We start from the raw sequence: 26,268 nt of genomic DNA, 5'->3' as shown, positions 1-26,268 counted from the left end.
TCGTTCGGGATTAGCCCAATGGAGTTACGTCGATACCTAAAATCAAAGCCTCGAGATCTCACATACCTTTTGTCCGATTTTATTTTAATGAGAAATGATATAAAGATGTTTAAATATGATTTAAATATTTATTAAAGTTTTTTGGATTTTTTAAATCACCAAAAATGTGACTTTCGAAATTGTTCGGGTGTATGTGAGGACGTCCATGTGGATGCCACATGGCACCTGAGTGGCCATAGGGTAGCCACATGGCACCATGGACCCCTCGCGTTTGCCCCCCCCCCTTGTTTGCGAGAAGATTCCCATGCATGGGAGACCCTATGGCACTGGGTCACTTACCTTCCTTTTTTTCTTTTATTTCAAACCTTATGTTATATTGTTATGACTTAAAGATGGATTTTAGTCACATGCTTAAATGTCACACATGTGACATGCTTGGCTTGTGTAGAGTCAAAGCAATTTTAAAATAAAATAATGTTTGAAAATATTATTATCCATATGGGACATATGCCATGTGAACATTTCATGTGGATGTGCTCCATTGGTGTGACCCATGTGAAGAGTGTAAGGTGCATGTAAAGGGCGTGGGTTGAGCTAATTCTATTAGTTGTGTCATAATCCCCTTCCACCTTTTCCATGTGATTGAAACTTTTTACCAAAATGCCCTTACCCTTGACCATTCTCTACACTTATAGATTTATTAAAATTCAAGGGTCTTTATGTAAAGCCCTTTTGGATATAATTGGAATTAATATATGGGGGAAAATGTGGCTTTGATTTAGGGTTTATGAGGTGATAAGGTGCTTAAATCTCATCCCTTCATCCTAGTAGTTGGATGGAGATGAGTGGCTAGGATAATTAGCCTCTCATGTGCCATTGATGAAGTGCATCAAGGGTCATGATCAATTCATAACTTATACACTTCATATAAATACACTTCAAGCCCAATATTAAGTGGGGAAGCCAATGGATTCGAACCCTTATTCCCGGGTCACAACCGGACCTTTTGAGGATTTAATATTGTCCCAAGGATGAGTGCAAGAGTAGTTTTGTAATCACAAGGTGATCAATTCAAATGGGAAGCTTCAATCACTTTTTAAAACAACAAATAAAGACCAATAAGAGAGATTGGAATGATGGGATCAGTTTGTTAAAAGAATGAGACAGATCGAACTCAAAACGAGCCAAATATGAACAAACTACTCCATAGTGTCGACCGGTCTACCAATGTTTTTCTCAATGTAAAAAGAGGAACTGTAACTCAACAAATGAACTTTAAAATGGATATTAATTCTCTGAACTTGAAGATTAATAAAGGATATACTCAAAAAAATTTGGATGGAAAGGATCTATGAGAAACTAGACATGACTCATAAAACAATCAAGATATTGTACACACCATCAAGGTTAAGGGGCACAACTTATAACTCTAGCTTAATTATCATGCAAAACCAATGGAAAAAAGAAGTTAAATTTCTGCAAACATGAAGTTACAACAAGTTTAGATCATGAAGAAGTGAAGCAATCAAGGAGAAACTCACAAATAGATGATACCTTGATGGTGACATATGATGGATTTGACTTTGTAGAAGGAAGGGGCATCATTAAAGATCATTTTGTGATCAAGAACATGAACCAAAAGGGGCTGAACGTGGAGCTCAAGTTTTGATCTCTTTTCTCTCTTTTTGATTCATGAAAAGTGTTTTCTTAGGATTTGAATTTGGGCTTTAAGTGTATTTATATGAAGTGTATAAGTTATGAATTGATCATGACCTTTGATGCACTTCATCAATGGCGTATGAGAGGCTAATTATCCTAGTCACTCATTCCCATCCAACCACTAGGATGAAGGGATGGGATTTAAACACCTTATTACCTCATAAACCCTAAATCAAAGCCACATTACCCTTTTATCCTTGTCCCCATATATTAATTCCTAGGGCAATGATTTCATGCAATAGTTGTATAGTAATATGATGCAATAACCTTCAAAAATCATGTTATAACCATTTGTTTAACCCAAAATTTGAAATATACACTCTTTTCATCTAATGAACAATCACAAAAAAGAAAAATTTGAAAACACAACCTAGCGAGTATTTTTTTAGCCCAATTAACATAGGCTGTTCATTTTGGTGAGAAGCTTAGATCTAGGCTTTAGAAGGATTTTTTTCATTTCCAATTTTTTTGGATGGTTTTATTATCAGTAGATGAACAATGTTAAAAAAAAAAAAAAAAATGATTGAGTTTATAAAGGCTAAGATCTTGAAATTCACCAAATGAATGAACTAGATTCATTTTTGAAGCGTACTCATTTTGACCATATCTAGGGTTCAAATTAAACTACTTTTTGTTTGGGATTGATTACTGAGTTGAAGAGTGTGTGTGCAAAATTTTGGGTCATACAAATACTACAAACATGGTTTTCTAGAAGTGTCGTTGCATTATACTATGAGACAACCGTTGCATGAAATCACTGCCCTAATTCCAATCATATCCAAAAGGGCTTTACTAAAAAGGGCTTATGACACCACCAATAGAATTAGCTCAACCTACACCCTTCACATGCACCTTACACTCTTCACATGGGTCACAACAATGGGGCACATCCACATGAAATGTTCACATGGCATATGTCCCATGTGGATAATAATATTTTAAAACATTATTTTATTTTAAAATTGCGTTGGTTTTACACAAGCCAAGCATGTCACATGTGTGATATTTAATTATGTGACTAAAATCCAACTTTAAGTTATAACAACATAACATAAGGTTTGAAATAAAAGAAAAAATGAAGGTAAGTGACCAAGTGCCATAGGGTCTTCCATGCATGGGAATCTTCTCCCAAACAACGGGGGGGCAACGTGAGGGGTCCATGGTGCCACGTGGCCACCCTATGGCCACTCGGGTGCCATGTGGCATCCACATGGATGTCCTCACATAAGCTCGAACAATTTCGAAAATCACATTTTTGGTGATTTAAAAAATCCAAAAAAAATCTCCAAAAATTCCTATAAATATTTAAATCATATTTAAACATCTTTACATTATTTCTCACTAATATAAAATCAGACAAAAGGTATGTGAGATCTCGAGGCTTTGATTCTAGGTATCGAAGTAACTCCATTGGGCTAGTCTCAAATGATGTTCCACTATGTCTCATGTTGACCTAATGCACCTATGCTCCATAGTCTATGGTAGGGACGCATAATTGGACACATCAAAGTCATTGAGGCAGAGCTTCCCATCATCAGGTTCTCGATAGATTACAAGAGCACCCCTGTGGGACATATTCCTACTTAAATATAGGGGTCCTCTCAAAGCATATGTATATTGGCCCTTCTAAGTCAGATAAAACTTAAGAGAAGTGGCTTCCCTTTCGAATGAAAGTGCATATACCATGGAATGGTCTCGTGTCAGGTTACGAACTCATGTCCCATGAGTCTTGACTATCCTATACATGGCCAACTCTCCACAAACACTCGGGTTCTATGCTACTCAATTGGATTCTCCAAGCCCTGGCTAATCACAACTCATCATAAGGCATTCTAATTAAAATTTCTGAATAGGAGGTGACCCTCACACCTCCTTAAGAAATTGATTTTTCAAAACGTAAACTCTCAGTGCCTCATGTACTCGGGGTAAGAGAATATGGACCCTAGTTCGCAAAGTACCTAGATTCTATCTCTCACTCACTCCCACTAAGCGAAAGACTCTTGACATTACAGCCTTGAAAGGCCATATCGCCAACAATATATGCCTCTCCACATGATATCAGAGGAGTTCTGATGTGGTGTGAGAAGTCTCTTTGACTCGGTCGTCAATCAAGGATAAAGCGTCTGACGGACAAAGCATAAGGAAAATCTCACCATATGATATCACAATGAGGTGTGTCCTTATAAGTATTCCATTAGGCCTCATATGCTTCTAAGTCTAAGAATTATACAAATTGGGTATCATTTGGAGTTTGCTTAGCCCCAGGATCCATATTCATTAGTGGTCATGATATACCTTGACCGACGACCCCAAACTTTATGTTTGGGAGTAATCCAAAACTTGCAGGGATTCATATTTGAGGCATTATATCCCTCACCTTGAAGTTTCACATCACTCGGAGATGGTTTGACCCCTCATCTGTATCCATCGGCAGTCAAAAGCTTTATGCGAGTCTGTTAAAGGCTAGGATGACCCCCCGTCCCGAAAATTGATATTTCTCTCTATCCACAAGGAATTTTCTCATAGGTTCAGGACCATTGGATTCCTAACTCAATGCTCTATTATCCTTAAATGGTACAGCATTAAATTGATCCCTGAGGTGGAAGCGGTTGATCCCACAATCCCCTGATTTTGCTGATGTAATTTCCAGCAGAGAAGGGTCAAATTCAATAGATCATATCTCTCATATGTGATCTATTTGAAGTGAGACTTGGACCATTGTGTTTGTCTCTGAGTCCTCTATAATCTCTCAAAATTTCATTATCAAAGGGTGTGTCATCTGGAAGCGGTGAAGGAAATACGAGGATATGGCAAAATTGTATTACGACAGCTTGATCGACGATGGATAAGAAACAACAACATCCTTTAATTTTCTTACGCGGTGTCTTGCTGAATCTGGGAGCTACGAGTTCAAATTCGAACATCAGATGGATAGATTGACTAGATATATGAGTATCACCAGAATCACCTGTGAGTGCATTCAAATTGAAACGAAGCTACATTGAGATTCGATCATGAAAGATAAAGGCGTATGATCAACAAATCTATAGACGTGACGAGTTTTTATAATTATCAACTCGTGAATGATTATGTAAACCTCGTTTCTTGATGAGGAAGGGGTTGGTTGGTTGGTTCAGTCTGAGAGAGATTGAGATATATGCATTACTCTGCATAGCCTTTGTGCGTGCAAGAGAGAAAAGAAGTTGATTGTATTCACTGTGAGTTAAGGAGCAGCCTAGCCTACTGATATTGATGCTTTCCAAACTACAGTGTAAGGATTTGGTTGAGAGAGAGAAGCTATTGAACTTAGACTCATTTGAGGCTTGATATCGAAGAAAAAACAAATCACACGGACAATACTCTTGCGTTCAGTTCAGGTATTTGGGCTCGAGTTGCCCATGGTATTGATTTATTTTCGTGCGTTTGTATATTTTCCTTTCTTAGGATTGTATATATAGGCTTCAAGCCCCGAATCAAGGGTATTTGGCTTAGCTTTTAGGCTGATGTAAATTGTAATGACGGTTTAAGCCTCTGGAACTCTTCCGTACCCCGTATGATATGTAAAAACCTGTGTTTCTATGATATAAAATACATAGGCGAATTTGGCCCCGAATGTGTTTGCCCTCAGGTTGTTTCATTTGGAATACGGCACATTTTTAAAGCGTCCAGTATCTAAACCAAGATAAATAGAAAAATGTGCAGTAGTTTCTACAAAGTTTCCACTATAGTCTGATAGATTATGATAGACCTTAATCTGAAAGGGCATCTCCCTTTGGTTCCTGCACGATGATGGTTGAGGTTAACAATCCTAGGCCCCTCGGCATATGTGCTTAGGCACCATTGGTCCTCACTGCCCATCTTTGCCTATGGATGGCCTGTTGGAGTACTATTTTGATCTTGTGGTAATGCTGTTCTATTTCTAAATAGTGGACAAGTCATATTTCCTGTTTCTAACTGTATATCTTTTATTTTATTTTTTGGTTCATTTTTGTTTCAGGAGATCAAAGTGGACGAATATATCACACACATTGTGCCACTTGGGGAGATTAATAAAGCTTTCAATCTGATGCATGAGGGGAGCTGTCTCCGATGTGTCATAGACCTGCATGCTTGAGGTGCACGTTGTGTTCTTTGTATGGATGTGCATGACAGGACAGTGTAGGATTTGTGATGTTATTATAAGCAGCTAGCATGCTTTGAATTGCTCAAATCCTTGGCATCATTGCAGTGGTAGTGTAATTCTATTGGTAATAATAACTTCCAAAAAACAGTATAATTCAGTGGCTTATACACCTAAAGACTTGAGAAAAGTGGTTTGCAGAATGTCGAAAAGGAACCTTTAAGATATTCCTTCATGTTTTTTAGCAAGGCTTAGAAGTATGATCTTTAAGTATTCTAATGGTAAGTGGCCTTGGTTGTCTCTTAGGAGACATCTGATACTTTCAGTGCACAGAAAAGAATAAAAATTTTTTTTAAAAAATAGTAACTGCCCTTGGTTGTTATATTTATGAATGCTGAGAAACACCCTTAGGATGAACTTTTTAGTTCATACATGGTTCCAAGTGTCATGAAAGTGGTGGACACTAAATCTAAATGTCTGTGGATGGAGATGGAGCTTCGACAGGGAAACATATTCTTCAGTTAAGTGCAAAACTAAAGGTCCCAACATCAAATTTTTAGCGTATCAAGCCATTGCTGCACACAGGTTGCAGTACATTTAGCATAACTTTAAGGGAATGTATTTCAGCGCACTTGTGTATTTCAGGATACTGAAGATGCACTTTATGGTGAGATGGAAGAGGGGAGAAGTAAATATCTGTCTCCATGATCCGTGCTTCGAACCTCGTGTTACATATTGTTTGGGCAGTGCAAGAAGAATATGGACGATAACATCAAGAACTTTCTGCACTCTCTACCCGATTGCTATTTTTCCAAGTTTCAAACAACCCCAATCTGGATTGAACCAGCTGACTTGGATCAGGAATTGTCGAGGGCAAACCAGTCCCCACTAAATACTGGGAACTGCAGTTCCCCCCATGTGACTGTTGGTCCCTGACAGGTCAGAACCGGCCCACTATTTTTTATTTTTCAGTTTTTTTAACCTTTTAATGATTAGTTCAGTAGATTGGATTGTCGAACCGGATAAAAAATTTGGATGGGCAACCTGGATCACCAGTCTGTTTTTTAAAACCTTTCTTCTGCTTCTTTTTTCCATGTGTAAAAATATATGGAAAAGAAGTTTGAAGAGGTGTTAGAGAAGGATAGTTTATTTCTTTATTTCCTTAGTTATTAATGAAATGATTTTAGTTATATTTCCTGGGCTGGTAGTGAATAGAGGAAGCATGAATAGAGAAGTTCTAGAGGAATAGGAGAAGATGAAAATTTAAGCCGTATAAGAATTGGCATATGTTCTCGAATGGGAGTTCTATTAGACTAGAATGTTAACCGAAATAGAAAGTTTATGCAGGGTAGGACTCTCTCACACACACATCATACCTACCTAACTTTTGAGGGGTGTGGTTTAGCTAAAATTGATGAACTTGTTAGTTGAAGATGTTGGAAAATATTTTATGAAATAAAAAAAACTAAAAATAATAGTTTAATACTATGAATTATAGTACATAAGATTACGCAAGTTTGATTAGTCAGACTAATAGATCAAAACTAGCCCATCCAACAACCCAAATAGGCAAAATATTAATTTTGACTAATGGTTTAAAAAACGGATCGGTGCTTCGGATCGGGCACTTTAAAAACCCATTTGAATCGGTGAATCGGTGATCCGGATCGGGAATTGTTGACTCGGTTGGATTAAGCTTTAAAAAAATCTAAAAAAAATATGAAAATTCATTATAAATGTTGTCTTTTAGGAATCCAAATAGAAATGATGGTACTATATTGTTAATTTTCATTTTTTTCATCAATTTGTGAATATTGAGACATTATGTCCCTGTATAAACTTATGTTAACTTTTAAATTTACATCACACAAAAGAAAAATCATAGAATTATCAGTGATAAAGTATATCAATCATACATACACTACAATAAAGAGCAGACTAAATTGATGAAAAAATTGCCACTAAAATCTCGAATTGGCGGAAAACCCTAATTTACTAAAAGACCCAAATTATTACAACCTGATTATAATCCAAAATTATTACAACCTAACTAACTATAATATTATATACTGAAATTAAAATTGTTGTTTAACATTTTATAATTATTTTATTATACAAACAATAACAAATCCAAAATATTTTATAATATCATCTAATTTAAATGTATTGTTGACAATTGTAAGAAAAATGGTATATTACATGATTTATAGTGCAAAAGTTAATAAATAAAATAAAACTTTGGTTATCAATATAGAAATTATTTGAAATTATCAATATAGAAATTATTAATATAGAAATTAATAGAAAGATAGAATTTCAAATGGAATAAATTTTTTTTTTAACGACATTATTTTTTAAATAACACTTCACTTTTCAAAATTTTAATTTTTTTGATTCGAGAATAAATTTAGTAAAAAAGATTGATAATAGAAAGATAGGATTTCAAATGGTATAAATTTTTTTTTAACAACATTATTTTTTACGTATTTTTTATTTTTTTTACAATAAAAATAAAATAATGTATCACGCCCGAGTTGGGTTCAAACCTGAGGAGTCCTTCAACAAGGAAGCAATAACCATAAAGCCACGTTGTGGCAAGTGTAATAGCTTTACATATTAATAATAGTTATTCAATGTCTATTTTAATTTAATGCACCTTGTGGGAATTATCCCACATCCAAGAATGAGTATAAAAGTGTGTGATATAAATAGTTTCGTTGTGCTTTATTACATGCACGTGTGAAAACGTGGGGCTGCGATGCTGTGGGGTTGAAGGCTTGCCATGTGTGACTAAGTTTTGAGAACCGGTAAAAAGTGTTCCCGTTGAGGCTTGCCATGTGTGACCGGAAAACCGGTAAAAAGTGTTCCCGTTGAAGCTTGCCATGTGTGATTGAGAACCGGTAAAAATTGTTCCCGTGCAGCCTCATTTGAGGCTTGCCATGTGTGATTGAGAACCGGTAGAAAGTATTCCCGAGGCTTGCCATGTGTGACTGAGAATCGGTAAAAAGTGTTCCCGTTGAGGCTTGTCATGTGTGATTGAGAACCAGTAAAAAGTGTTCCTGTTGAGGCTTGTCATGTGTGATTGAGAACCAGTGAAAAGTGTTCCTGTGCCGACTCGAACTGAGTGGTTTTTAAAACCACTGATTTTGACTATTCAATTAAACCCAATTATAAATTTAGATCCAAAATGACCATGGCCTAATCGATTGTCCGTTTCTTTAGACCAGCTGGTTTGATTTAGCCTTGATAACTATGCTCTGGGCCACTCCTTATCTCTTCTAGGGGAGTAGAGAAGCTAGGTGAGAAGAGGTGCAATCGGGCCAATGATATCTCATATTGCCTTTAGCATAGGAAGGATGTCTTTCTAGTTTATGATTCTCAAAAAAAAAAGTCTTTCTAGTTTATGCCCTTCTTTGTCAACAATCTTGAAGAAAACAATCAAAATGAACTCAGACAAAAATGACAAACGAAAACCGAAAAAAGGCATAATATCCATTTTCACCCAAAAATAAAAACAAACCAGTTTCCTATCCATTTTCTTACCCAACAGTCGATGCCATACTCTAAACACATCCTATAGGTTGCATGAGAGCAATGAGAGGAACGTCAATATTATGTCTCGGGTAACCAACATGAAATGAATTATGAAAGCGAAACGTGTAGGATAGTTGAAGATTAAAAAATGAAATAAATTTTCCTACTTAAATTAGATCAGTAGAAATTTGATATATACAGTATACACCAGTGGCTTAAAAAGCGGATCGGTGACCCAGATCGAGCATCTCAAAAATCCATTCGGATCGGCAAATCGGTGATCCGGATCGGGAATCGGCTGAATCGCAGATTAAGCCTTAAAGAAATTCCGAAAAAATTATTAAAATTCATTATAAATGTTGTTTTTTAGTACTTCAATAAGAAATGAGGGTATTCCATTAAGAATTTTCATTTCTTTGCATGAATATGTAAATATTGATATGTTCTTTCCCTGCGTGAACTACTATTTACCATTTAATTTACATCACACAAAAGGATAAACATAGAATTATCATAGATTAAGTATATCATCATACATGAACTACATTAAAGCATACAATTCGTAACATACGATCTAAAAATAAAATGACAGACGACGTCGTTCTTCATCTTGGTCACGTTGGTGCCATTGATTGAATTCGCGTGACAATTCATTGACTCGATCTAAAAACGAATCATCCGAATTAGTGGGCACCTGACTATACCCAAATCTCTGAGTGTTAGTGTTTTGTTGTGGGCCTAATCCAAAAGACCTGAAGCTTGTCCATCCTTCATGCTTACCTACATTATCGTGCTCATCCCTACCCTCTTGTTGTTGGGACTCGATATGTGAATAATTTGGCTGGGATTAGGTGACCTCTGAATAATCATCTCTCTCATTTTCCCTTAGACCCCCTTTTCACTCTCCCTCATTTGGTGCAATACCATTGACATCTCCGACGAATTGTAGATATGTTGGCGGGCTGCTTCTTCTTTCATGCTGCTTATCACTTTCTTCAAGATCTTCCTCACCGATAGCCTCAAGGAACGCTCTCTTGTGCAACATTGACTCCTCTTCTTCTACTACCCATTGTTCTGCTGTGTCTATGACAAATACTGTGTCGAAGTCTATCGACCCATAGTCTTCAAGCTTCCTTCTTATTTGTCGCTCTTGAAGCTTTAAGTTGTAATGAACGTATACTAGTTTATGAAGCTTCTTCGAAACGAGTTGATTCCTTCTAGTAGTGTGCAACCATAACTTACTCCAGTTTCGCTCACAGCTAGTAGCAAAACATGTCTGGGACAGCACCTTGATTGTTATCCTCTTTAGGTGAGGTGCATCACTACCATATATATCCCACCATTCAGCTGGATTAAAATGCAAAAAGCATTGTAAAGGCAAGAATAATTCATAAGATCAAATATATGAATGAACAAAATATTAGTTAGAGGATAACCTGGATCCATCTTAGTTCGAGAATTCCTGTCAAGTCTAGTTCCGAAGGATCCTATAGCATCCCTATACATAGCAAGCTAAAACAAAATATTTCGCTTTAGTGCATTATTCCTCACATATATATCAACTCAATCAAATTCTTACCGAAATATTAAATAATATCTCTTGTATTGCTGCTACCTGGTTTCGATGGCTTCTCTCCAACCTGGCAATAATGTATCTGACCTCTTCCATAATCTTGTGGGGATGTTCAGGTGTCAAATAGAAAAATTTTGGGTTGAAATAGTAACCTGGAAAATATATAGATAGAGAAATGTCATTTAAAATTTCATAAAAAAATAATTTACAATGAAACATTCTAATGATATAAATATATATTTACCTGCATAATGAATTGGACATCCAAATTTGGTGTTCCACCTTCTTTCTATAATCTCGATCACTTTACTAGCAAAACTACACTTCTCCCCAATAGTTGATTTGGGCCTCTCGATACCTTCATAAAGGATGGCCATGTTAGCTTTCTTGTCAGCATCCATCATTCTTAACATCGTGACCAAAGGGGCAGTGGCCTCTACGATACTGGAACATCAAGACTAGAACCTCTTATTTGAGACTATGTCGTCCACTTTTAGCCCGGTACTGGACTTCGAGAGGCAGTCATTTAACCACTCTTCACTGGTAAACAATCTCTTTATTGCACCTTCATATTCCCGAATGGAGTCCACAGCCAAGTAATCTGTCGCAAAGCAGGTTATGGCAGGCCTGATCATATCTTTTTTCTTAGACTGTTCTCTAAACAAAAATAAAATTTTAGAATGCCTGTATATAAATCTTGACACCAACCTCGCTTCCTGTTGAGTCTCCTTCACAATTTTGATCTCACCGATCTCCTCTAACATCAGATCGATGCTGTGTGCAGCACAGGGGGTCCATACTAGATGCTTCCTCTTATCCATCAACTTGCTGCCCGCAGAAACATATGCACGCGCAGTATCCGTAATAAATTGGACTACATGCTTATCTCCCACCTCATCCACTATTTGATCATATAGTCGTACGTATAAGTTTGCATCCTTCTTCGTCCCTGATACTTCTTTGCTAGACAAAAAAGCTGTATCTTTTGGAGAATAGGCCAAGAAGTTTACAAACTCCTTTTTGTTAACTTTATTCAACCAACCATCACTCATGAGAGTAATGTCTGTTCTTGGTCAACTCTGTTTATATTCTTCAATCCACTTTCTAACTTCCTCCACCTCTTCATCGAATATTGGCCCACTGAGCTCATATGTCGTTGGGGGTTTTACCCCGGGCCCGGCTCTTTGGATTGCGTTGACCATAGGTGAAAAATATGGGCTATTGGCTGCATCAAAGGGGATCCCTTTATCATATAACCATTTTCCTATATATCTGCCCAACATGTTTCTCGTACCTTTCACCATGCCTTTGAGGGTCATCTGTTCTGACTTAGGCTTTGAGAGAAATGGGTTTATACGACCATGACGTGCAATACTAGCACTCCTAGGTAAGCTGGAAACAATTTCTTCAATGTCTGATTCCTCTTGATACATATTGCCACCAACCGCTCCATACATATTTGAGCTGGGCCCTCCATATATGCTCAAGCTGGGCCCAGCATGTATGTTTGAGCTAGGCCCACCATGCATGCCCATGTCATAACTACCAGGCATTTTAAACCCGCATTTCTTCTGGTATGTTTCATGTAAACTCATTTTTGTGGCCATCTCTAAGTCATTATTATTTTGCTCTTCTGGATCATTCCAGCTTGATGGCGTATATAAACAAGCTATCTCCTCATCCATCCTCTGCTTTGCAATTTTTTTACCTTTAGTAGTATTGAGAAATGTCGACATCTGCTTTCTTACATTATTAGGAACACTATTGTATGCAGAAACATCTCCCTTAACCCTTGCTAAGTGTTGCTTGAACCTATGTACCCCATTACTTATCACTCTTTGGCAGTAATTACAAATAATTTTGTCTTTTTTGTTGGGAACAAGTCTGACCCCATGTTGCCATGCAGGGTCGTCCATAGATCTTGCCATGGTTCAACTTTAAAATGTAAAAGGTTAAAAATTAACCTGACAGTTGAACATGAAAAATAATCACCATGTGTAGTGATAATATGTAGGGGTAGTTCATGAAGTTATATCTGTTGTTAATGCAAAATACTTCTATTGATAAAAATATTTTAATTCGTACTGGGAAAATAATTTATTTATGCAACATTATAGATAAAAATAGTCCATATCAGCCACTACATATAGAACAATAAATTTACATTGATAAAAATATATTTACAATGGTATAGTAATTCACAATGCCAATACGTATGGACTTCTCACAAATCTTAACTTCGACAAACATGAATTAGTTCTTATTGAGAAAAAAAATATATTTATGCAACATTATAGATAGAAAAAAGTCTGTATAAGTCACACTTGGAATCAAGAAAAAAATTACATTAATATAGTCATCTATAATGCCACTACACGTATATTTGACCCATAAAACATTTACAATGATATAGTCATTCACAATGCCACAAATAAAATTTACAATAATATAGTCGGCACAATCCCAACTCAATTAAAATGATCACAAATATTCATACATCTCAACTACAAATATGCAACATAACATAATAAAAAAAGCAAGCTTCAAACATGGCTACAACTCAATTATTAAAAACATACATTTTTTGCATTAAAAATTTAATAATAAAATTGAAAATTGAAAGATAACATAATTATCAAACATGCCACGATTTTTTTACAATGATATTCACTTTAAATCTTCATGATAATACAGTTTAACAAAATATATTTTTTACATTAAAAATTTAAAAAATTAAAAAGATTTTTTTTATGCAAAACTGCATTAAAAATATAATACAGTTTAACAGCATGTATTTGTTAATATATTTTTTTGCATTAACAACAAATTAAAAAATACAGTTTTGCATTAAAAATATAATAATGCCACGATTTTTTTAGAATGATATTCACTTTAATTCCTCATGATAATACAATTTAACAACATGTATTTTTTGCATTAAAAATTTAAAAATTGAAATTACTTTTTTAATGCAAAACTGCATTAAAAATATAATACAGTTTAACAGCATATATTTGTTAATGTATTTTTTTGCATTAACAACAAATTAAAAAATACAGTTTTGCATTAAAAATATAATAACATGTATTCTTTTGTATAAATAATCTATCAACATGCAATTTTTTGAACTAGAAATTTAACAATAAAAATTAAAAATATTGTTTAATTCCTCATGATAATAAAAGACAATTTTTTGAAAAATCACGATTTCTCAAAAAAATTGATCATGAATAAAAAAAAAAAAACCCAGTTCTTCACAGACCAACCTAACATCAGTCCTTCCAACTCAAAAATCCGCCTCAAATCGAATAAATTACATCAAATTGAATACATGTTTTAATAAACAACACTATAAGGAATCAACGCCCTATAATATTAACACATTATTATCAAAATATTAAATAAAATCGATTGAATTGAGGGAAAAAAAAAAAAACGCAGTTCTTCACAGACATCAGTCATTCAATTTAAAAAATCAAGCTCAAATTGAATAAATCAGATAAAATTGAATACATGTGATGATAAACAACACTATAACGAATCAAAACCCTATAAATTGAACACATTCTTTACAAAATATTTACTGAAATTAAAAAAAAGGCGGGAAAAAAAAAAAACACAGTCCATTTTTTTTTAATAGACATCAACCTTTTTTTCTATAAAATCCAAATCAAATTGAATAAAATACAATCAAATTGAATAGATGTGATGATAAACAACACTACAATGAATCAAAACCCTATAAATTTAATACATGATTTGCAAAATATTGACTGAATTTGATCGCATGGCAGAAAAAAAAAAAAAAAAACACATCTTACTTGTTCTTCGTGCACCCATGCCTTCAAACTCAAAATTGATATGTATTCCTCCAAGATAATCACAAATTACGAACACAAAATTCTGACCAACAATCTTACGATCACTCAGCCTGAAGTTTTACAAAAAATGATGCGTTCTTTCGCCTTAAATCAGTGAAATGGCTGAAACCCTAAAACTCTCACTCTTCGATCCAAATTTGTTGATAAAAAACAGTTCTTTTTAATTCGTTTTATTGATTGAAAATGATGCGAAATTTGAATTAAAGCCTGTAAGATTCGTTCATAAGGCTGAAAAAGTTGAAAATCAATAACAAAATGACAAAAAAAATCAAAATCCCGTGAAGAATACTGTGCAGCCCGTGTTCTTGATGGTGACTCGGTATGACTCGGCCTGACTCACAATTCACTATTGGGAATCCCCCGGTTCTCTCTGGACATGGGCGATTCTCGCTTTATTCGTGGAATCGGCTCATTCTGTAGCGATTCCCGAGTCGAACTGTACAAGTCCGGCTAGACTTGGCTATTTTTTAAACCCTGGTATACACATTATTTTTCCTAATCCTCTAAGATATACACATGCACTTATAGGGCCTTATGCAACGCAAAAGTTAAGAAATAATAATCTTTATAATTCTGATCTTCAAGTACTTTCGTCTGTTTAGGTACACACGTTCACATAGTGCAATGGTGTTAGGGCTGCAAATGGTCCGTGCCTGACCGGGACAGGACTCGAGGCCATTTTGTGGGCCTGAACCGGGTCTGTCTCGGGCTTCATGCCAGTCTGACCCGAAATGGCCCGGAAAGCTCGAAAACTTGCCCACCAGCCCAGACTAGCCCAAAAATAGTTTAGCCCGGCCCAAATAAAACTGGCATGGTGCATTCAGAAGCTTTTCTTCTTTTTTTATATATTTTTATTTTTTATTTTTTTATTTTATGATCTTCACTCTTCAAACTTTTTTTGTTTGTAGTAAGAAAAAATTAAAAAATAAATAGTTAGATACTCAAATATTTTTTAGAAAATTTTAAACCCAATCTCTCTTTTTCTCTCTAAAATCTCATTCTCTCTATGTTGAAACCCAATCTCTCTTTCTCTCTCTAAAAATTGATTCCCTCTCTTGAAATCCAATCCCTCTCTCTCTAAAAACCCAATCTCTCATTCTCTCTCTAAAAACTCATTATCTCTTTCTAGAAACCTAACCTCTCTTTCTCTCTCTGAAAACCCATTCTCTCTCTAGAAACTCAAGTTTTTATTCTCTCTAAAGACTCAATCTCTCTCTCTTTAAAAATCAATTCTCTCTAGAAACCTAATCTCTTTTTCTCTCTAGAAACCCAATCTCTCTTTCTCTCACTAAAAATCTATTCTCTCTCTAGAATTCCAATATCTCTTTTTCTCTCTAAAAACACATTCTCTCTCTCTAAAAATCCAATTTTTCTCTCTAAAAATCTATTCTCTCTAAAAACATAATCTCTTGCTAAAAACCCATTTTCTCTCTAGAAACTTAGTCTCTCTTTCTCTCTCTAAAAATTCATTTTATCTCTCTCTAGAAACCTATTCTCTTTAGAAATTGAATCTCTCTTTCTCTCTCTAAAAACCCAATTTCTAATTTCTCTCGCTAGAGACCCATCTCTTTTTTTCTCTCTAAAAAACCATTCTCTCTAAAGATCCATTCTCTTTTTCTTTAAAAACCCATTCTCTCTTTAGAAATCCAATATCTCCCTTTCTCTCTCTAGAAACCCAATCTCTCTTTCTCTAAAACTTATTCTCTCTAAAAACCCAATCTCTCTTTTTTCTCTAAAAATCCATTCTCTCTCTAAACACTAAATCTCTCTGCCTAAATATCCATTCTTGCTCTTACAAACAATAAAAGTTTGAAGTATGAGCTTTAAAAAAAAGGAAAAGAAAAAAAGAGAGAAAAAAATGCTTTTAAATTTCAGGTAGGGCCGAAGTAGCTTGTGGATTTACTAGGCCTCGGGCCCACAAGGTGGCAGCCCTAAATGGTGTGCATTGATATAGGACAAATTTTCTTTTTGGGTAAGTCAATGGGGAAGAAGGCCTTACCAGTTTTTCATTAAAAATAAATAAATCGAAAACAACACATTATTTTCCAATGCTATAATAGGGTAGTTGTGCCACATCATGAAGTAACAACATAGAAATATAGTCTGCCCGACGACAGCACCAAATAGTAGCATCAGAGGAAGCAGATGCTCTCTTAGCGAGGGCATCAGCTACCATGTTCACCTCACGAAAAACACGAGAGATGGACCACATGTAAGTCAAAAATTTGCTCTGACAATTGGCTGCAACTATCTATAATCTCCATGGGGCACGACATCGATCCTGGATAACATTCACAAGCAAAGCTGGATCACTTTCAATATATAAGTGAAAGCAGCTCATCTGAATAACTAGAATACCTTTTTCAAGGGTCAAGAATTCAGCATAATTATTGGAAGCAATACCAAAGTGCTTAGCAAAGGCAACAATAAAACCACCATTATTACATCTCATAACACCAACACCACCTGCTAATCCAAGGTTTTGTAAGAAAGTACCATCGCTATTCAGCTTGTACTTTTAGGCTTCAGGAAATGACCACGCCATTGAGATAAGGGATCTTGGGTTCTGTTGGCACCAAGTGATCTGAAAATTGCCAGTGATTGTCTTTTCTGACAAATGAAAAGGTCATTTTTTGACCTCTGCTAACTCCTTGATATCTAAAGAAATCTTCTTAAGAACTTATTACATTCTTTTGGATCTTGATTGAAAAATTCTCCTATTTCACTCCTCCCGTAAAAAGTAAATTGCTGTGAAGAAAACAGAAGTCCAAATCTAACCAGGTTCTAAGCATATGAGGAGCAGAAGTACCAATGATGAATCGCTTACCATATCGCCATGCTAGCGACCTCCATACAACCTGTGCAAAAACACATTGATATAATAGATGACAGAGACTGCCGTCATTGTTCCTGCAAAAAGGGCATAAAGGGGGTAGTTGAATACCACACAACTTAAATAAAGATGTAGTTGGAAAGCGATAGTGAAGGGCCAGCCAAGAAAACCATTTAGCCCGTGGGTGACATTTCGAATACCAAAGAGCTCGGAATACAAGTGTACACACCCGGATCTCGGTTCAATAAACCATGGCAGACCAAAGTGCCCTAGGCAAACCACCTTGATACTTGAACCACTTACACCTACCTTACCCCGACCGTAAACGAGCCTCGACCAGCCCTTAGGACACTTGGGCAAAGCTGAAAACACTGGAGAAGTGAGACAAGTTAGAACCGGCACCAAGACAGTTGAACTGAAGAATGATCCAAAAGCTCGGAGGCTCGGTGCCGCTCCAATGGGCCAAAGGCATTCCCCATGGCGACACAAAGGCAAACACATCATCATAATGGGTCAGCAACCAGAATGGTGAGTGAATGGCCCGACGCCATTGAAAGCGGCACCAACGCCCCTTGGACTAGCGCCAGACTATATCCCCTCAAAATGACAACAGTCTGGCAGAAGCGACATAAAGTTGCCTTATCATTGTTGTTAGTATGGACTAACATCTGGCATATCGTACTGATGTGTTCCATGATGTCAGTACGGACTTGTGCCTCAACCTGTGGATGGTCGAGGTACTATCACATCAACCGCCGACTGTACGATGTGTCAAAGTAGCCGCCTATTGTTGTAGCCACTCCAGATAGCGTCAGAGGCATTCCAACCAGAGATGTGTCCTGACCCCCATACAACAGAGCGACCAGAGCACGATATGTGTCATGGAGCAAGTTGAATGGCATCGGCACTACTACCAATGGCGCCCAATCCCTCACCCACTTGTACCTGATTCGGACATCGTAATTTGACATAATTAATTGGATGAGACGACAAGTAATGCATCATTTAATTTTGGAGGCCGCATCAAATGCCAAGTATGACCTGGTGCTAATGCCAATGGCATCAGAGGCATTCCGAATGTAGACTCAGAATGGATGGTCAATATTGTCCCTAAAAGCAATCCAATAGTTGTCTTAAGACTGATTTGGCTATAAATAGACCACTTGAACTTAACTTAAGAGACATATTTTTCGCATATCAAGCACGTATGCTCTGTCGAATTGAACTTAAGTGAAAGAGAGAACTTTCATGTATCAAGTGTATAAGTTCTGCCCAAGTAAACCTAGTATTGAATCCGAACCTCTACCCAAGCTTCTAAACTTGAACCTTGAACCTATTCAGCTATACTTTACCTCGAAAGCAACCCAGATAATCAAACCTTCTAGGTCCTCTTCCTCATACATTCATTTGCCTCGTATAAGCTTGAAAGATCGGGATTGACCGTGAAACCACTCAATCTGAACCGATGCCGACTCTAAGTATTGAGCCTAGGGACCTGACCTAAGGTCCCATAGTTCCTTTCTCTTTGATTTGGTGCATGTTATCCATGTTTTCCCCTATTTTCCATTAGTGAGCGTTCATCACTTTCTTTAAACTCTCCATGTTCTCTCTCTCTCTCTCTCTCTCTCTCTCTCTCTCTCTCTCTCTCTCTCTCTCTCTCTCTCTCTCTCTCTCTCTCTTTCTCTCTTTCTTCATTAAGACCCTCCATTAAAGCTTAGATTCTCTTCTCTCTGCTCTTTTATTCTCAATCATAAGCATTAATAAGGTTCATCCATGTTCATCTTTTAATGCTTTCATAATTATTCACAAATAGGATTTGAAGTTTTCTTTGACTAGTTTGGTTTGCTCCAATTTGTCCGATATTGCTATTATTTGATATTGCTATTATCTCTCAATTTCTAGAGATCTTTAGTAAAATACCCTTTTTTAAAATTTTCTTGAACTCCAAGGCTAAAGTGCATGAAAAGCCGACTTTGCCGATAGTACGAGTGTGATACGGCCTAGTGGCCCCGATTTTCACTCAAGATGTAATTTGATGAGACCCTTTCTCTATGAACTCTTTGACACATTTGTACCCAAAACCAAGGCACGGAACTAAGTTCTCTGTCCGCATTTTCGAGTATAAACAGTCTGGCAACCACCATAGGGTCTGTCAAGCTTTCCTTGGATCATAGTCATTGAATTGACCCTCTGAGTCTTGTTTCAATGGGGCACTATCAACTTGGAGTTCATTCTGGCTCCCTGAGTTGTTCTTTTGCCTTCTCGAGACTCGAAATTGATGAAAGACACTAGAAATAGCTCTGAAGCCATTCCCAGAGATTTCGCATGTCTTGGCATTCTCCCTTTGCGCTTCTTGAAACTCCTGAAATCTGTTGCCCAGTGACAATGGCATGGCGCCACTGCCAATGGTGACATACCTCTGAGTCCCAAGAAGCCCTTTTGGCCTTTCGGCCTCCTTGCTTGGAGCACTGTTAAGAGACAATATGTCGCTATCAACCATGGCGTTGGCGCATCGTCTCAGTCCACTATCTTTCCAGCTTTACTTGTTCATTAGGGTAGCTTTACCATTTTTTTGCATCACCTTCTAGCCTTTCGGCCTTGTTTGCTTGGAGTTCTGTGAAGGAGCACACTGGCGCTATTAACAGTGGCATTTGCGCTATTAACAATGGCACTAGCGCCAGAAAGTTTCATCCCAATTCCTCTTTTATTGTCTCTTTTATTTAGTAGAATAGTTTACATGCTCTCTTACTTCTTTCTACCACCTTAGCAGTTCTAAAACAGAGGGTTCCTCACCTTGCATTGCACCTCGAGAAGGGTTACACCCAGCTCGGAGCGGACTCGGCTCTGCATAACCCACGCCTTTGACTTGAACTGTGCTTTGGCAAAGCACATTGCTAGGCACCAACGTGCATGGTACTCACTCATTGTCGGGGCACCGGGCACCCTGCCCTTCGCTCTCATTGCTCTTTACAAGTGCGCATCACCCGACACCCGTGTGCATGGTATTCACTCATTGTTGGGTCACCTAGCCCTTCACATCCATTGCACCTCAATCGACTTTGTCAAGTCAGAGCGTGCATTTCTCGGAACACACCGTACCTTTCATCCATCTGCTTTTTGTGCACATCCTTGCATGCTTGACACACTTGTGTTGATTGGCACACTTTTTGCATGCACATATAAAACTTCTTACAAAAATAATTTTTCAAAAAACCTGCATCGAATAGGAACCTAGTTCTAAAGGAAGAGCAGTGGGGATTGTGGGCCCACAACGGGAGAGCTCCCCATGCCCTCTGTACCATTCACTATTGGCCTCTATGGACACCTCCACAATACTTTGGTCTTATAACAGCATATACAAGAGGTGTGGACCAAAGGTGAGCGGTACCCTGTCACCATACCTTATTTCTAAAAAGGTTTATCCCAAGTAGGACCTCTAAGCTCTGTCTTACCCGCTAGTAGTTTAGAGGTACCCGTGTCTTTTTTATTATTGGTGTGCCTAAGTAGATAGATGTACTACAACATGCAGCAAAGCTTTCAACCCAACCCAATCTGGAACCTTCCCAATTTGGTCGAGTGCAACTTGACCCTGGGATGGGGCCAAACTGACTCGCTTTTGATCCGTCCTACCACTTTCACCCTTCCCAGCCCAGGGAGACACTACATGTCCCCATGACAACAGCTTACCCACCAGTACAACAACCAACACCCATCTACCCAACTCCTAAGTACCCTCTGCACAAGCTAATGCTAAGTATTTATCCTTGGAAAACCAGGTCAAGGTCATGAGAGGAGCCCTACAATGGATGGGAGCAGATGACTAGCCCTCATGGACCCTTATGACGAATCATACATAGATGGTCTGGCCGATCTCCCCATGAATTTTATACCGCCATATTTTCGAAATTGCTTCAATGGGAAGGGAGACGCTACATGTGACGAGCTATTTACTCGTCGTCCCTACCTTGCATGACAAACCAACTGCCCTAAAGGTGATGTTTGTTCACAGTCTCATAAGAGACTCAGTCACATGGTACAACAATTTTGTATTGGACTACACCGAGGCATCATACCGATATATGTTCAGAAAATTAGTGACAAATCATCGGGCCAAGAAACAATACCCGATCTTCCTCGAGGAACTAGTAGCCTTCAAACAAGGACCCGACGAAATGTTCACTGACTTTGCCACAAGGGTCTTAGAACGCCCTCTCTCAAACCGTGCCATGATTAGCATGATATTGGAAAATGCCAACTTGGAATACAAGACATTTTGCAGTCACAACGACGTCCCTCTGACTTTCCACATTATGTCAAATATGGTCATTCTCTACGAAAGGACCAAGTCCCAACTGGTCGGTACTAAACCGGTCGAAAACCAAAGAATTAGAGCTCTCTCTTGAAAAACAATTCGACAGAAGACACAACCAGCTGAGGAGGTGAATCAAATTATACTCCACCAGACAGCCTCGGGCAATCAGAACCCTCCAGCTGATCAAAATCATAAGGAAACTTCAGAGCCCATAAGGTCGCAAAGACACTTCACAACCCTAAGGCAACCTTTAGCTGAGGTCCTTCGCCATCTCCTGAACGAGGGAGACCTAGTGCTTCCTCCCCAAATGCCACCGCCATATGAAGGGCAAGACCAAATGATGCGAATGACATCAATATTCCCACCTCGCCAGTCAGGATTGCATCTCCTTGAAGCATCAAATTGAAAACCTACTGGAAAAAGGAGTAATCAAGGTGGTCAAGTCAGGTGAGCCCATTCAAGAGGAAACCAGACGATGGGGATCTATGTCGACCCGCTACCAAGTGGTGATCCACAGACAAGCAGGCCACTCGTGGCAATCACGACACCCCTGACAGTTGACCCAAAGGGAAGGACAGTAGTCGCAACCATTCATGAGGACCCATACATCATAAATCCCTCATGTTCCATCTTTCCCTACTCACTACCACAACCTTCTATGTCCCAAGGAGGTCTACCTCTCGAGGGCCTCTGGCATAGCATCAAGAGGTTGAGATTCCCGATGATGAGGGGCTCCGTAGTAAAAAAAAATTGAAGAGGGTCAATCCTCTCCTACTGACCTGGGAGTGATCAACACTAAAGGCAACCACCCTTCCCAAAAAACCATCCAATTGGAAGGAGTGTATGAGGAAGTTGACGCATGGATTAATGAGGAACCCTCCTATGTCCATATCGCTGGTGTGATCATATGCCTCACTAGGCACGACCACCACTTCATGCCGACCCGGCTTGGGGCCAAAACCTTGCAAGGGAGGATAAGGAAACCTTCCCCTACACCTCAATCCCCTGCAGATATCCTGACTTTAGGCACTCGACAAACTTATGAAGGGTAAACTTTCGATATTCGTGATACATATGACCTCCCATCTCATCTAGATAAGATCCCAGCATCTATATCTATCCTAGATCTGCGTAGGAGTTCCTCAACCCACTGATGCCAAATCGAGAGCGTGCTTTGAAAGGCGCATGTCCCCCCTAATATGGGACTAGAAGAACTCAATGAGAAGATCATCCAATTGATGGCCTCAACGCGCACTACTTTTAGTGACAACGATCTTCACCTTGATTTTGACCAATACTACGATTTGGTGCTCTACATAAGTGTCTACGCCACAGGGCATGGGATTCCCCGGCTACTCATAGATGATGGGGCAGCCCTCAACATCTGTCCGATTAAAACATTGGAGAGCATATGCATAGAGCTAGATCTTTTAGAACTCTCTCAGCTCACCATAACAGCCTATGATGGGAGTAAGAGGCAGGTAGAGGGTATTATGCCCCTAGCTCTCACGATAGAACCTATATCCTAGATAATGAAATTTTATGTCTTAGATATAGATCCCTCATTTAACTTGCTTCTAGGGCGGCTTTGACTTCATGAAAATTTGGCCATAGCCTCGACACTTCACCAGTGTCCCAAAATTCCTATGGCTCAAGGGGTGGTTACAGTTTTCTCTAACTAACCTCAAACAGTTAATCTATTCGATCTTGATCAGTCATGGGGCATCGATGACCCGGGGAGCAGTGGCACCCCCCTGGTGATATATGATGAACCTTAATGTGCTACTTTTAACTTTCGAGGTAGACAACCCTGCCTTCTAACAAACTTCATTCTGTTACGAAAGATACAATTATGAGTCGCCTGAAGCCTGACACATGATTTTAAACCAAGGCTTTCATGTCGGGCACAACCTAGAAACTATGGAAGAAGGGATATTCGTGGCAAGTACAGAAGCCCCAATTGCTAAAAATAAAAGGAAGGACTGAAGAGGGTTAGGGTGTTTACGCACCCTCACTGAGAATTATAAGGAGCCCAAAGGGGTCGATTAAGTTCGTCTTCAGGGGTCCAACTCTATAAAGTCGGTTCCTTTAAACTCGCAAATGGGAAACATCACCAATCTGCTCACCAGAGCCCCATGGCTTCTGGATCTGAGTCGATGGAGCATTACACAGTTCTAGGTTCCACCCGGGTTTCAAAATTCTTGTTTTCCAACAAGCATACACAGCTCCCAGTCGAGGACCATCTCACCTAACTCAACTTGAGTAGCCAAGAGGCGAGCCCTAATCGGGGTCGTGCTTTCTTGAATTCCCAAGAGGGCCTAGGGAAAAATTGGTCCCTCATTCTGATGACCCCTAACTCACTAGAAGGCTTTCAACAGCATCACCAAACACCGATCCCAAAAAAAAGAGTAGGCGCAGGGTATCCATAGGAGTACCTTGTGTTGTCTCTCCCTCAATTTTGAAGAGATAAAATACTCAACAAATCCTATAATGGAAATCTTAATTCACAAAGATGAATCGGACCTTTCCTTCTAGGATCAAGCAGAGATGGAAGCCAAAAGTGATCCTGAGCCGGAAAATCTTAACACCCACATCGAACTTTTCGAGCAAAAATTTGATGGTGTCGAAGAGGCATTGGATGTCAACCTTGGCTTAGAAGATGACCTAATGATCAACGAGATCAAAACTTCTCTATCATCCCAAGAATAAGAAAAGATGATCACCTTTCTTAAGGAGTATCGGGATGTCTTTGCATGGAAATACAGTGACATGCCCAGATTAGACCCTACTCTAGTGGAGCACCACCTCAGCGTGCATGATGGGGTGGCCTCGATCTAACCAAAGGCCAGGCAACTAAAGATCCAACTGGAATTAAGAACCAAGGAGGAAATTGATAAGCTCCTAAAGGCAAAGTTCATCATGCATGTTGATTATCTGAACTAGTTGGCCAATATCATAGTCGTCCCCAAGAAGGATGGTCAGATCCGAATGTGTGTAGATTTTAGGGATCTAAATAAGGCATGTCCAAAAGCTGACTTCCCCTTGCCTAATATAGATTCCCTAATCTACAAACTACAAAGCACGAGTTACTATCATTTATGGGCAGTTTCTCAAGCTACAATCAAATCTGTATGGCTAAGGATAACATATTGTTACTTATTAACATGGGGAACATATTGTTACCGAGTAATGCCCTTCGGACTCAAAAATCCTAGAGCAACCTATCAAAGGGCCATGACTTCTATATTCCATGATATGATGCACATCAACATGGAAGATTACGTGGATGACATCCTAATCAAATCCAAGGCTAGGGATGACCACCGAGTCGACTTAAGATCGGTATTTGATTAGCTCCAAAGACCTCAACTTAATCTTAACCCGAAAAAATGTGCTTTCGAAGTCGATTCAAGAAAACTATTAGGCTTCATCATTAGTCAGAGGGACATCGAAGTAGACTCGCTCAAAATTCAGGCCATTACCGAGATGCCACCCCCAAAGAACATAAGAGAAATATGGGTCCTGCAAGGAAGAATACAAGTCATAAGGCAAGTTGTCTCTCAATTAGTAGATAAATGTAAACCCTTCAACCAGCTATTGAAAAAGGATATGTTGTTTGAATCATTGATTGAATAATAGAGAATGACAAAGATTGGCTTAAGAGGTTGCAAGATGCCTACGGGCATGACACGGTATTCACTAGTATATGACACCAAGGCGGTAAAGCCCGTGGAAATTGACATACCTCCCTCAGGATGCTTGCTCGCCAAACCTTTAATGATAAGGAGTTGTATGAGGCTCACCTGGCCTCCTTCATCACTCTTGATGAAAGACAACTTAGGGCTTGTAATGCCATGAGAAGTTACCACAAGCAGGATGAGCAAGCATACGTAAGAATAGTTGTTCCAAGGCAGTTTCAGGTAGGTGATATGGTATTAAATAAGATATTCCATTCATCTGCCAACCTCCCATTAGGAAAATTCAAACCTAACTAGGAAGGGTCATTTTCATAATCAAGGTACACCCCAGAAACTCTTGTTGGATGAAGAACTGAGAGGGTCATAGTTAAATGACCCCATCAACATCACTTACCTTAAGAGATATTACATGTAAAGAGACAAAGAAAAAGGAACAAAAAAAAAGAAGAAGAAAAGAAAAAGAAGAGGAAAAGAAAGGCGGACATGGTGAAAACATGAACAAAGGGGTGCATGGGAAAAAATGCCTAAATAACTGGACTGGTGAAAACTTGAAAGAGCATCATGAGTAAGAAATGAGACGATATACATAATGGAAATA

General features: G+C 38.3%; 1 protein-coding gene across 8 annotated transcripts in view; it reads left to right on the top strand.

Annotated features, from left to right (window-relative positions):
- LOC18426014 (alcohol dehydrogenase class-3) overlaps positions 1 to 6,017 on the top strand; it is a 64,369-nt gene extending 58,352 nt beyond the window's left edge. For all 8 annotated transcript variants that reach the window (XR_016059605.1, XR_016059607.1, XR_016059606.1 and 5 more), the window contains one exon: positions 5,717 to 6,017. Coding sequence is in view for 5 of the 8 variants with exons in the window: in XM_088872494.1 (XP_088728620.1) it covers positions 5,717 to 5,833 (117 nt within the window). In the remaining 3 variants the exon portion in view is untranslated. The remainder of the gene's footprint in view (positions 1 to 5,716) is intronic.
- Positions 6,018 to 26,268: the final 20,251 nt, after the last annotated feature.

The sequence above is a fragment of the Amborella trichopoda genome, chromosome 7 (genome assembly GCF_054954075.1).
Source record: "Amborella trichopoda isolate Santa Cruz 75 chromosome 7, AtrichopodaSantaCruz75HAP2 v2.0, whole genome shotgun sequence".
In the NCBI taxonomy this organism is placed as follows: Eukaryota; Viridiplantae; Streptophyta; class Magnoliopsida; order Amborellales; family Amborellaceae; genus Amborella; species Amborella trichopoda.
The sequence above is the reverse complement of the archived record's forward strand: the minus strand, read 5'-3'. Positions and strand labels throughout refer to the sequence as shown.